At 37.5% G+C, this 14,623-nt stretch overlaps 1 protein-coding gene across 1 annotated transcript; it reads right to left on the bottom strand.

Annotated features, from left to right (window-relative positions):
• Positions 1-4,782: 4,782 nt before the first annotated feature.
• LOC114357256 (ribonucleoside-diphosphate reductase subunit alpha-like) lies at positions 4,783-14,017 on the bottom strand. The gene is made up of 4 exons (XM_028310779.1): positions 13,854-14,017; positions 9,475-12,254; positions 6,106-6,851; positions 4,783-4,974 (listed from the first exon to the last, which is right to left on the bottom strand). Exons 1-4 carry the CDS (start codon positions 14,015-14,017, stop codon positions 4,783-4,785), a joined length of 3,882 nt encoding a protein of 1,293 aa, XP_028166580.1.
• Between the last annotated feature and the right edge of the window lie 606 nt (positions 14,018-14,623).

Raw genomic sequence — 14,623 nt, 5'->3', positions numbered from 1 at the left:
ATAGTATTGCAAACCATCACCATTCTTGGCCGGGGCTATTTTCCCACTGAGAACGCATAAACATCCACTTTCAAAATACGCAAGATTCATATAAAGATCCTTATCAGCTTTTAAACGATATTAATGTCACACATGCAACCTTAATACATAAATAATTATATTTTATCAAATTATTGGCTTAAATTGATTCATTAGCTCCTTAAGCTTAGCTATATGTTCTTGTGGAGCCATTTCGGGGGCTTTGGTCGGTTCTTTTTTAATTTCTAGCGCTTTACCCATGTCTTTAGAGAAGAACCGTATTTCGTCAATGCCACTCATATTCTCAAAACTAGAAGGATTGAGTGTGTGAGTAGTCAAAATGGAATCTGTAAGGTCACAGGCCTTGTATCTATTAGAGTTAATGGTTCCTTGATCCAAGTTTGCTGCATTAAAATCACATGACTTATAATCTTCCATTTCCATACGGGAGAAGGAAAGATTTATGTTCTTGAAGCAACCAAGGGTAATGTGATTATCACGCCAAATAGATTTTGGTGCCTGAGCGTTTGCAAAGCTGACCTCATTAATTTTATTTGATTTGAGGGTAGCAGAAGTTAAATTTGCATCTACACAATCCACATTATCAAGCTTGTTCCCAGACATAATAATATGCTGTAAATTCGAATTAAGCTTCGAATTTGAGATGCTATTATTGTGTAGAGTTGCACGCTGCAGTTCACACTGATTTAGGTTCAAGTTTAAGCGGCTTGTACTAATAATGGCATGATTAAATATACCTGATATGGATTTGGCTCTTGATAATACGCTGTACGTTAAATTTAAGCCGGTAGCTTCCACATGATCTATATCTACATTATCTAAATAAGATCCTTTAATTTTAGTTGCAGCCAGATTTAGACCTATGGCATCTAATGGTTTATCTGTAGAAGAACCAATGATCACACCATTTAAAATGGAATTATTCATTTGTGTGTGAGCTAATTTGGAATTTGTGAAATTGGAGCCTGTCATATCTAAATGACTTAAATCAAGATGAGATAAATCCCTTCCAGAGTAGTCTTGGTCAATCAGATTAATTGGCCTGCCTTCTCCAAATACAAGCTCGTATTGATGACGAATGAACGCCATCATAGGAATATTGCGTGAAACAATCGCATGATGCATCTGAGCTGAAAACTCAGCATCCTGTGCATGATTTTCTTCGACATCCAAGCCGCCATAATCATAAAGCATAACTACACGATTAATATCCAAGTTTCTGAACCTAGAATAGTTAACAGATTGGATTCTCAAATCATTAGATGCATTTGCGAATGTAGCTAAGGAGGTATGTACAAACTCTACATTGTCACCTGATGAGTATAGAATTTCTGAATCGATTGTTGATACATTATTAAAGCAAGCATCTTTTAAATGAGCATGCTGCATTTTCATTCGGGAAAAGCTACTGTGATAGATGGTGGCCTTATTGAAATAAGGCGAAATAAGATTAGCACCTTCAAAAGTCGTTTTAATAATTGTTGAGCCTTCAAACGTAGCTCCGGCACCTTTATTAAAAACACCCTGTAGTGAGCTTCTTTTTATTTGAGTCCCGTTGAGGCGAGTTTTTGTGATATTCGAATCATTAAGTTGGCTTGAAATAATGATGCTGTAATCCATATTTGCATTACTGAAATTACTATTAGAGGCATCAACACCAACAAATTTTACATTTTCCATTTGAGAATTTTGAAAATTACCTGCTCGGATAATGCATTTTCTAAATGTTGTGCCATCTAATTTTGCGTTATCAATTTCAATGCCTGATAAATTTACATTTGATATTTTTTTATTAGAAAGATCAGCACCAGACAACGAAATAGCACGATCAGAGGCATCTTGCATGGCAAGAGAATCGTAATCTTCTTCGTTTGCTGATTTAGGAGGTATGTATGTGTGTAATATTTTGCCCTCTAAATCATAAATATGATGCGTTACAGGCATTTTCGCATGCACCTTTCGCTATGATCTAAATATAGGCTATTCAATATTTATTTTCTTTTCAATCAATTAAGCTGTTATTGAAAGTTTTGGTTTATTGATGGCTCTAAAATGTCTGTCGTATAACACATATTTGGATTGAATTATTCAATTTATTTCATAAAAAAGACTGCTATAAGCAGTCTTTTTTATTTAGTAAATTTAGAAGGATGGGGCAACAGGGCAAGATCCATTTCCTAGAACTTGTGCAGAGCTTCCTATATTTTTAATACGTAAACCATTACCGTTAAAAGCACAACCGGCTTTATGATACCTGTTTCGGTTGACCATTGAGCTTCTAGAAATTTGTTCGCCATTTTTTCCAATTTCTCCACCCAATCCTGCTCCTCCGAAAATTGACTGTGTGATATCGACTTTTAGAAGGCTCGCATTCTGTCTAGCAGAACTTGGTGTCTTACCAAATGGTGCGCCACCTGATCCAGATTCAGCATCCGCACCGCTATCCTGACCACTTTCAAAATCATATAACGCATACCCACCACCACCACCACCGGCAATAACTCTATTATTGGAAATGTCTACTTTAGCACTAGTATTTAATTTAATAGCATCTCCACCATCGTTAATCGCGGAAGTCCCCATTAGATACCAGTCATCAATTCGTAAAGTTAGTTCTTCATCAAAGTGTGCGTTTACACCTGGTATAACATTTGAGGGGAATGGATAATTTGCAATATAAATTGGTAAAAGATCTTGATAAATAGTTCCACTACGCCCCTCATTTCTGTAAACCTTTTGTTGCGGAGTGTAAGGAGCATCAGGATTATACAAGGAACCCGGCTTGACTGAATTCACACCATCACCACCGCGCCCTAAAATATATCCATTATTTACGACTGTGATTTTCATACCTGCAGGCAGTCTGCTGTCGAAATAAAAAGCAGGGGTTTGAGTATTGTTCCCAACCACAGCGACATCTGAATCAACAATAATCTGTAATGACGTGTTTGAATTAGGGGTCTTTTTCAAGACATTCACAATATCATCATAAACGTTGATTGACGATTTCACGTAAAAGTTGTCCGACCTAGCGCCGCTAGATTGATACTTGTTATTCACGTGCAAAACCAATGCATTATTAGCCGGATTCGTTGGATCAGTTATGTTGGAACCATTCCCTGGAACGGTAGGATCAGTAGGGTTGGTCGGATTTGTCGGATCAGAAGGGTTTGTTGGGTTGTTCGGATTCGTTGGAACAGTTGGAACAGTTGGTGTTGGTGTAGACGGAGTTGTAGTTGTACTTGAGCCGCTAGGAGAATTACTGCCAGTTGGTGTTAAAGGCTGATCAGGAATTGCTGTGCAATTATCTGCAGAAGTTGTAGGAATTGTTTTTAAATCTTTGGATAGATATCGAGAATCGACCGTACTTGAAACAAAAGATACTTTTTGATTATTCAAGATATTAAAAACAACCTGCTTACCTTGCAAAGCTTTATCAGTCGTATTATTAAATTTAAACGTAGCAGTACAACCACTTGGGCAATTTTCCCCTTTAGATATTACCTTTGCTCCCGAAATGGTTAGCGTTCCGTAGCGGTTAGGATATACATCGTTAACACCGGCAACAGCGGTGCAGCGGCCACTTTGTAAGTTCTGACCAACAGTAAAAGACTGCATCGTTGCTGATTTTAAGGACTCTGTAACTTGGGCGCGTGCAACATAGAATTTATAGCTTGGCACCGCTACAGCAACTAGAACACCGGCAATAGCGAGCGCTACAAGTGTCTCTACTAGAGAAAAACCTTTATCTTGCATATAAGCCCCTGAAATCATAGTTTTTAAAAAAAAAATTATATAATTTCTCAGGTTCGGAATTATTACAGCAATATTAAGATTTGATTAAGATTTTATGACAGTATTCAATTTTAGTATTTGGATTGATAGCTTTTTTTATAAATATTGAATATTTTAAGGGTTTTAGAAATTGTAATTTTTAGGCAATAAAAAGGCTTAAGATTTACTCAAGCCTTTTTGAAGTTAATATAAATTCTACAAGTAGACAACATTAACTAAGGAAATATATGAAGCTTCATTATTACATAGATCAAAGGCTTGTAAATACCTTTTCACACTAACTTTATTTAAGTTATTGTTAATAATGAATTTAATTTCATGTTTCGCCAAATAAGGGCTTCTCTCTTAGACATGCAGGTTGAGCCTGATGAACTTCTTACATCATTGGGTGATGCGAAAATATGCTTAAACGTTTGGAAGGGGATTTTGCATGACTGGAATGCACTCGAAAATTAATAGCTTATTAGAAAACCACCGTGGCATTTTTTTAATGCAGAACAAAAAACCAGTATCAATTACTGGTTTGTTTGTCTAAATCACAATGATATTTAAGTGGTATTCTACAAGGAGAACTACCCCCAAGTTCCGGCACTCGGTTGCTCAGCAGAAGGCTTATAAGTGGCTACAGCAATACCTTTATATTTAACAATAACTGGAATCATGTAAGGCCTACTACTGGAATCTGGGTTATCCATAGGATACGCAAACCCGTTAAATTCTAGATTTCCTGCGAATATTCGTCCTTTAAATAGACCTGATACTCTCCCACCATAAATATTGTAATAAGGCTGAAATTCAACACTCCAGTTGTTGATATTTCTTTCTTCAGCAGTTGCATTGCCCTTTAAAGATATTGTGACTCGCGCCCTTGCGTCATAGCAAAAGCAGTTCTCAAACAATAGATCAGCCTTAATGTTCGCATTTTTAAACGCATCTTTAGCCTGCTCCTCAATCGTTGCAGTAGGTGGAGTCGGCGTTGGCACAGGTGTCGGCGTTGGCACAGGGGTTGGAGTCGGATTGGTTGGTGTAGTTGGATTGGTTGGATTCGTTGGGTTTGTTGGATTCGTTGGGTTTGTTGGATCGGGTGTTGTTGGTGTTGGGGCAGTTGGTGTTGGATTCGTAGTTGAACCGCCAGGAGTACTACCATCAGTTGGTGTTAAAGGCTGATCAGGAATTGCTGTGCAATTGTCTGTGGTTGTAGTCGAAATTGTTTTCAACTCTTTAGGAAGATAAAGCGAATCCACCGTACTTGAGACGAATGATACTTTTTGATTATTGAGAATATTGAATACAACTTGTTTGCCTTGTAGATGTTTTTCAGTAGTGTCATTAAACAAGAACGTTGCAGTACAGCCACTTGGACAATTTTCTCCCTTTGATGTGACTTTTGCGCCAGAAATAGTGAGAGTACCAAAACGATTAGGATATACATCGTTAACGCCTGCTACTGTTGTACAGCGTCCTCGCTTTAAATTCTGTGCAACACTGAAAGATTGCATCGATGCAGAACTTAACGATTCTGTAACTTGGGTTCGCGCAACGTAGAACTTGTAACTTGGCACCGCGATGGCAACAAGCACTCCGGCAATAGCGAGTGCTACAAGTGTCTCTACTAAAGTGAATCCCTTTTCACCTATCTTAGACATCAAATCATCCCTATGAACACTAAAAACATAGTTTAGCCAATTTGAATTTTATTTATTTAAATAGACTTAAAATGTAAATAATTTAGTTACCTACCCATAAAAAATGGCCTGCAATAATTGCAGGCCGTTTTTATTAATTCCGTAATTATTTATACATCTTGTACTCAAGCACAGATGGAACTCTGTGAGTCATAGGAACTGGTGTGCTTGGGGGTAATACTATATGCGGAACGTTTTCATTGAAAAAGGTATCTGTTGCCATATGTGTAGGGATATATGAAATGGGTTTGTATTTTGCATTTTCATTCTTCACCAAAGTATTCCAACACTTGCTTGAGCTTTTACAATCAAAATCATGTTCAGCTTCGTAGATAAATACTGTTCTGTTTCCATATGGTGCTTTATGACGCAAAGTAATTTCAAGTGACTTACCAGATTCTACGGTTAACTTGACTACTGCTAGTTTAGCTTCTGCAGGTGTATCCACATTCAAAACACCAGTAATGCTCTCTTTAATGGAGGAGTCCCTTCTGTGATATCGTGTAATAGAAACGTATGACCCTGTTGAGTGATTGACGTTGAATACAGCTCTCCCCGTATTGTAATTAATAAGATTAGTACTTACTGAAACTGTATTAATCTTTTCAGAGATAATTTCATCTCCGTTCGCTGGGTTTGTTGGATCGGTTGGGTTTGTTGGATTAGTTGGGTTTGTCGGATCAGTTGGATTTGTTGGGTTGGTCGGATCAACCGGTGTTGTCGGGTCAATCGGTGTAGTAGGGACAGTTGGCGTAGTTGGCGTAGTTGGCGTTGGCGTAGTTGGTGTTGGATTCGTAGTTGAACCGCCAGGAATACTACTATCAGTTGATGTTAGTGGCTGATCAGGAATTGCTGTGCAATTGTCTGTGGTTGTAGTCGAAATTGTTTTCAACTCTTTAGGAAGATAAAGCGAATCCACCGTACTTGAGACGAATGATACTTTTTGATTATTGAGAATATTGAATACAACTTGTTTGCCTTGTAGATGTTTTTCAGTAGTGTCATTAAACAAGAACGTTGCAGTACAGCCACTTGGACAATTTTCTCCCTTTGATGTGACTTTTGCGCCAGAAATAGTGAGAGTACCAAAGCGATTAGGATATACATCGTTAACGCCTGCTACTGTTGTACAGCGTCCTCGCTTTAAATTCTGTGCAACACTGAAAGACTGCATCGATGCAGAACTTAACGATTCTGTAACTTGGGTTCGCGCAACGTAGAACTTGTAACTTGGCACCGCGATGGCAACAAGCACTCCGGCAATAGCGAGTGCTACAAGTGTCTCTACTAAAGTGAATCCCTTTTCACCTATCTTAGACATCAAATCATCCCCTATGAACACTAAAAACATAGTTTAGCCAATTTGAATTTTATTTATTTAAATAGGCTTAAAAAGTAAATAAATTAGTTATCTATCTGTAAAATACCGATGCGAAATAATTATAGCCTCGTGGTAGGTTCAATTTACAATATTAAATTGAGTAATGGCGCGAACTATAATGGCTCTATGTCAATGGTTTGTAGCTATTAATAAATTTGTTCTTTTGAACTAAAAAAGCTCTCATTTACTGAGAGCTTTTTTAAAGCCAAATTTAGGGAACCTGGAAATCATCTTCTAAATTTTATTAAAGAGGCGCTTTTGTTTACCAAAAAGTGTTCTTATATATTTATCAATTTTAGGAATAGACGTTAAGCCTTCGTTGAACCAAAGATCAAGTCTAAATGGCAAGTCTAAATCACAACAATCAGGATGGAGTTTAGATAAAAACAATTCCCCTTTTTCGGCAAGTTTTAAATATCGACCATCATACTTTACCAAGCCAACATCAATCATTTGATGAATGATTTCCCATCGGGAGATAACTGACCCAACATTCCCCCCCTGATACTTACCAGTACCAACCCACTTATTACACATTCGAGATAGCAATTCACCATCCAAAATCTGTTTCACACTTCGTAGATAGTAAAGAATAACCAACCCATATTTACTTAATATAAACTTAGAACGATCTACCCCTACAGTGGTTAAGACCTCTCCAAAAATCACTGCTGAATTTACGTTAAAATTATAATCAAAGTGCTTTTTTGCTTCTGCTTCTTTATATCCATTTATAAACCATGCATCTTCTGTTGAATCATTTCTCTCAAATGCTGATTTAATGTCTTTTGCAGACAGGGTATGAAACACAACAGCCTGTATACGTTGATTTAATACAACCTCGCTACAGCATTGAGATAGAAGAACTTGAAAAGCATGAATACCTGTTCTATCAGGGGGGAGAGCAAAAATAATTTTGTCTGCATTAGCGAAAACCTGTTGAATCGTTAAATTCATTGCCACTAATTCACCTTTTATCATTTGGTGAGGTTTGCATGCATTCCCCTCTAAATTGCGGGGCTTCCACTGCGGTTTTAGGATGATCGGAAAATCATGCATCTTCAAATTTCGTGGGTATTTAAAATCATATAGACCAATGGCAAGCGTATGTACAAAGGTTATATTTGAGCTAGGGTTTAGTTCTACTGCAACAGGTGAGATATGGCGGGAAATTCCTGGTTTCTCTGTGATAATCACAATATTTTTAGACATAATCCATATTCCGATTAAGAACGGTTGTTTTTGCACGGCTTAGCCGTGGACTGGGGTGTTTTCCGATGTGACGGAAGGTTAAGTTAATTTAAACTAGGTGCATTATCTTACGTTTTTCACGCTTGTTTCAACCATATAGCCCACTTATTTAAGTTGCATCTATTTTTAATAAATTTTGATCTCGGCCATGCATTTGGGCTAATTCAACTATACGGCGATGGACATCCGAATCACCATGAGGGTCGAGAAACAGTAAACCACTATCAGTAATAGGTTCTTGGACTATTTGATTCGAATTAAAGTCTATTTTCAGTAGATCATCTTGTATCCCTATACCATGAATTTTTGTCAACTCAACCATGCGGCGATGAGATTCTTCACCATGCGTATCTATATAAATTGGAGTAATTTCTTCAACAGATTTTAGAGGTTCATTTGAAACATCAACATCATTTTTGCGAGGGTTCTTCATTGGGTTTTCCTTTTGCTCCAAGTGCTGTTATTAGGCTTCTACTAAGAGCGCAAATACACGCTCATGATGTGCTGCAGCTTCGTTTCCTAAAGTGGATTTAATAACATTGATATAGTCACGTTGGATGTAAGTTGTTAGTCCGAAATATAGGTTCTTTTCCATCGATTTATCGATGAAACTACAGAAATCGGTAAATGATTCCAACTGACAAAAATCATCGAGCGTAAACTGATTGAAGAGTGCAAAATTTAGAAGTAACTTGCGGAGCATGACCCAAATTTCATAATCGAATTGCTTTGATATAAGGGTTTTGTCGTACAGCAAGTCGATGCGGCGTAGTTTTTTTGATAACTCTTCAACTTGAAGATACTTTGAGAGTAGATCACTAAAGCTCTGTGAGTTCAGCGTTTTAATGATATGACAGGTAGTACGGTCATGATCTTGCTTGGCATCTTCATCATTCTTTTTTTGCAAAGTAGTAACATAGTGAACGAATTCAGAATTTGGTTGCGTTTTAGCAACGCGAGCGCCCAATGCGTATAAGCCATCAATAGAAAATAGTACACGGAACTGTTCATGCAAAAATGGCTCATTGCTTAAATACTCATCGGAAATATTGCTTAGAGCGAGAAGTAACTGAGTTGTCATGCTTTGCCACATGAATTTATCTTCAACAACTTCATTCCGGTTTACATAAAATAAATCATACATCAGGCCAATTGCCTGACTTTGGTTAACATTCAGATCGGCCAAAAGTTGCACGTATCTCTCCATGACTTTTAAATATAAATATATACCCCTTGTAAAGAGCTTAAGTATAAGATTTACAAGAGGTATATGTTGGTTTTGTATACTATTTAAAGTATATCATCCCTACTGACACGACTCACAAGATGAATCCAAAATACTACAGGCATTAGGTACAGGAGCCGCAACAGGATTTTCATTCTGGACAGGCTCAAGTTTTACAGCATTTAAAGCCCCTGTATTTAAAGTTGACTTTTCAGCGGACGTTGCCCCTAGTGCACGCAGATAATATGTGGTTTTTAGGCCTACCAACCAAACCATCTTGTACACAAAATCTAGTTTCTTTCCGTTTGCCCCAGAAATGTAAAGGTTCAAAGATTGAGCCTGGTCTACCCATTTTTGACGGCGTGAAGCGGAATCAACCAAATAACGCGGATCAGTTTCAAACGCCGTGGCATAAATGGCTTTGATATTTTCTGGAATGCGTTCAATCTTTTGCACAGAGCCTTCGAAGTGTTTCAGATCATTGACCATCACACTGTCCCACAAGCCAATTGCTTTGAGTGCATTAACAAGGTAAGGATTGATAACTGTGAATTCACCTGAAAGGTTGGACTTCACAAATAAGTTTTGAAATGTAGGCTCAATCGATTGAGTTACACCACAGATATTTGAAATTGTAGCGGTAGGCGCGATAGCCATAACGTTTGAGTTACGCATCCCAGTCGTTTTGACAGCACGGCGTAATGAATCCCAATCCAAGGTGGACTTGGTATCCATGTTGTGCATACCTTCTGGTCGAGTCTTTGCAAGCATTGCAATAGAGTCAATCGGTAAGATACCTTGGTGCCATAAAGAACCTTCAAAGGTAGAATAGCTGCCACGCTCTTGCGCTAAAGCATTAGAAGCAGAAATTGCATGATAACTAATATGCTCCATTGAATAGTCGGCAAACTCAACCGCCTCTTCGGAGCTGTATGCAATGTTCATCTTATAAAGTGCATCTTGGAAACCCATTAGGCCAAGACCGACAGGACGATGACGAAGGTTTGAATTTAGGGCTTTTTCTACAGGGTAGTAATTAATATCAATCACGTTATCAAGCATGCGAACCGCCGTGCGAATCGTAGCTTCTAGCTTCACTGTATCGAGCTTACCATCGACAATGTGTTGCGGCAGGTTTACTGATCCCAAGTTACAAACAGCAATTTCATCGCCTGATGTATTCAAGGTGATTTCAGTACAAAGATTTGAGGAGTGCACAACGCCTACGTGTTGTTGTGGACTGCGGATGTTGCATGGGTCTTTGAACGTAAACCACGGATGACCAGTTTCAAATAGCATAGACAACATTTTGCGCCACAAATCTTTGGCTTTTACAACTTTGTGGAGCATGTTGTTTTGCTTAGCGACAGACTCATAATATTCGTAGCGTGCCTGGAATTCAGCGCCATATAAATCGTGTAAATCAGGGGTTTCAGAAGGGGTGAACAATGTCCACGTTTCATCGTTGAACATGCGGATCATAAACAAATCTGGAATCCAATTGGCAGTGTTCATATCGTGTGTACGACGACGATCATCACCCGTGTTTTTTCGCAAATCTAAAAATTCTTCAATATCTAAGTGCCAGGTTTCAAGATAGGCACAGATAGCACCTTTGCGCTTCCCACCTTGATTAACCGCCACTGCAGTATCATTTGCGACTTTTAGAAAGGGGATAACGCCCTGAGACTTGCCGTTCGTGCCTTTGATATGCGAGTTAAGAGCACGTACTGGTGTCCAATCATTCCCTAAGCCACCTGACCACTTAGAGAGCATGGCATCTTCTCTCATCGCGGTATAAATCGCATATAGATCATCATCGATAGTAGAAAGGTAGCAGCTTGATAATTGTGCATGCAGTGTGCCGGCATTAAATAATGTCGGAGTAGAGGCCATGTAATCAAAAGTCGAAAGCAAATTGTAGAATTCGATTGCACGTTCGTTTTTATTCGTCTCTTTTACCGCGAGACCCATTGCCACCCGCATAAAAAACACTTGCGGAAGTTCAAACCGAACGTCATCTTTTTGAATAAAGTAACGATCAAAAAGAGTTTGAAGGCCAAGATAAGTAAATTGTAGTGAACGAGAGGGTTGGATATGTGACTGTAGTAATTTCAGATCAAATTGCAATAAATCTGGATGAAGAAGCTCAAGTTCTACAGCTTTATGGATATATGCACTAAAAGAGTCAGCCTCATCGCGATATTTTTCAATACCAATGTACTCAAAGGCATCTTCAATGATTTTATTTAATAATAAACGTGAGGCAACGAAGCTGTAATTAGGCTCATGCTCAATGCGTGTACGTGCAGCCATCATTAATGTAACGTGAATGTCTGAAACCTTCACACCGTTATACAGGTTGCGTACAGCTTCCGACAAAACAAGTTCAGCATCTACATCACTTAAACCTGCAGTGGCCTTATTTACCTGATCGCGCAGCTTACTAAGGTCTAAGTCTACATGCTCCCCATTTTTTAGTTCAACTTGAATAAGCGCCGTTTGAGAAGGGAGATTCTGTTCACGTATTTGAGCATGCTGCTCTCGATACAATACATAGGCTCGCGCAACTTTTTGTTCGCCAGAGCGCATTAGTGCAAGCTCAACCTGGTCTTGAATTTCTTCGATTTGAATGACCGTGCCATCCACACCACAACGCCGCAGAAATACGTCTACAATCGCTTGAGTTAAGTTTTCAACCTTTTGATTCACACTGGAAGAAGCACTAGCATCATTAGCCTGATCAACAGATAAGAATGCTTTTTTTAGAGCGATTGAAATTTTATCTTTATTAAATTCGACAACTTCACCATTTCGTTTAATAACCCGGAATGGGGACTGCACAGGATCGACCATCATATTTTCCTTGTTAATGTTTCTATACGAACAATGAGGAAAATATAGCACAATGATATTTTCAAACTCTTTTTAAAGGGAAAATTGAGGAATTTTTTAAAGTGGAAACGAAATATTCTTGTTAGATTAAGCAGTGATTGACCTTATGCTTATAGTCAATCAATTAGAAGTAGTCAGTCTGGTTAATTTTTTAATAATTGAATGTAATTCCCTCATTTCCAATACCATAAAGACAAAATATTGTCATAAAATAAAGTAATATTAAGTTTCTAATTTACTTGAAGAATAGAAAACTTATTTTCGACCATATGATGGTGAATATGACGTGTAAAACAGTAAAAAAATCCACAATATGAAGTGGTAGACATGACCTTCACGCCTGCAGGAAAGCAAGCATATCAATTAGCAGTTCAAGAATTACCTAAAGAGTAAATGGTTAATGTACAGAATAGTCCCTTCAACAGAATTGATTTTTAAACTTGTTAATAACAATGTGCCGAAGCCAAAAAGTTATGCATATATCTTGTTCTCAATTCTTACAATTGTAGGTTGTGGGTATGTCATAGTTTTTTTATTAATTCTAGCTTTGTGTTTAATCATTGGAATAGAGCATGCTCAAAAGTTTATGGATGTATTATATGCATTTGTATTCGCCATTCAAACTATTGTAAATATCTATTATGTTTTTAGAAAATATACAATATCAGTAGAATTATATAGGTTTGCTAATTTAAATTTTGACCTTAAACTTATTGATGTTTCAGACGACCCGAATTCAAAAATGTCCGGATATATGATTGATTATTTATGCATTGAGACCCCAATTTTTGACACACATACTGTCTATATAAAAAATAAAAAACCAACAAATTACGGTGTACTAAGAAGGCAGATACTTAAAAAATACAATAAAAACAAATCACCAAGCATTCCTTTTGGGTCAGAAGAATATAGCAACTATATGCATATACTTACTCATACGCTCAATGATAGTCCTGATAGTCTTCTAACTTTTAGAGAGCTGTATGTTCGAGCGAAACTAGAAAGAGATTGAGAATGGGTGGTGCTTAATGTTGATTTTAAGTTTGTAATTAGGCATTATAACTACCAATCATCAAGCACTTATCGGCTTCGGCTGATTTGATGCGGGATAAAAAACGCCAACTAGAAATAGTTGGCGTTTTCCTTTTGTACTCAAAGAAAGAATGATCTACTTGGTTTGGGAAAACCATCTGCTGTTTATGATTTCGTTTAAAATTAAGCTTCGGCCTTCCAAATTGGCAAAACTTCTTGGTTAGGTGTCTTAAAGAACATACCAAAGCTCCACGTTCCTTATATCTTTTAATCTCTTTTATCAAAAAGGAGATCAACGAAACTAACAACATAAGCTAAGACAGCAATACATAGAACATATAAGAATGGAAATGATTGACCATTGAGAAACGGTGCATTTGGCTCAGCATCTAGTAAGGTATGTAACCATGACGTTCCTGTATATTCATAAGCCCACTTAGTCATATAAAAAAGAGCCACAAACCAAAGGTAGAACAAGACGCATATCAATAAGCGGATTTTTTCATGTCTGCGCTGATTAGTGGTCATTTCCTCTCACTCCATTTACTGTTCTGTTGGTATAGGTTGAATAACTTCACCATCGGTATCAACTTTCTGTTGTGCAGCATGTTCTACGAGACGCTGTTGATCCGCTAAAGCTTGTTGAGAAAGTGCCTGACGAACTTGGGTTCGCACTTTATCGGTACTATTCTCCGCGATCATCTTCTTCATGTTATTACGTCCAATATTAAGAGCGGTAAATTGGCTCCCTAAATCAATATATTCGGCGCGAGTAACATAACCTTTCTCTATCGTATTACGCATAACCTTGACCCACTCATTTGATTTTTCAACATCAATAGCCGAAGGGTCTTTAGGTAAATCTACTTCTTGAATTTGAATGATCATGCTTTCAGCCTGCAGCAAAGTCATTAAATCTTGATTTGACACCGGGCGCTCACCAACACTATTTGCTGTCGCACTTACAAGGTATGCTGAAACCACTAGAACCAATACCGTAAAAATCTTGGCAATTTTATTTTTATTTACATTTGTAAGTCGTGAAATTATTAAATACATCACAAAGAATATTAAGATGACAACCAATATGTAAACTGTCAAATTCATTGCTATTAAAAATAATGGGATTTCATTTGAACCCAATTCAATTATATCGACCACAATACACCTTAGTTGAATAAAACAATTGCATCAATTATACACAACTAGAAAAAAAACGTTAATTTACATTAAATCAAATCATCAATTTAATGCATTCAGCAAAAACAATTGGTGTAGCCAAATAGAATTTTCACTCCTTTTGTGTGCCATTTACAC

The sequence above is a fragment of the Ostrinia furnacalis genome, unplaced genomic scaffold (genome assembly GCF_004193835.3).
Source record: "Ostrinia furnacalis isolate ACB-3 unplaced genomic scaffold, ASM419383v2 OfSCF3086, whole genome shotgun sequence".
Classification (NCBI taxonomy): domain Eukaryota; kingdom Metazoa; phylum Arthropoda; class Insecta; order Lepidoptera; family Crambidae; genus Ostrinia; species Ostrinia furnacalis.
This window is presented reverse-complemented; position numbering and strand designations above follow the sequence as displayed.

What these genes read in the sequence shown, in the direction of transcription:
- LOC114357256 (XM_028310779.1), bottom strand. Translation starts at nt 14,017, where the DNA reads ATGAAGAAGATGATCGCGGAGAATAGTACCGATAAAGTGCGAACCCAA. An exon ending in TAGTATTTTGGATTCATCTT is followed by an intron (nt 6,852 to 9,474) that starts GTGAGTCGTGTC and finishes TAGTGTTCATAG; the next exon opens with GGGATGATTTGATGTCTAAG. An exon ending in AAAAGATTAATACAGTTTCA is followed by an intron (nt 4,975 to 6,105) that starts GTAAGTACTAAT and finishes AACTGATGGTAG; the next exon opens with TACTCCTGGCGGTTCAACTA.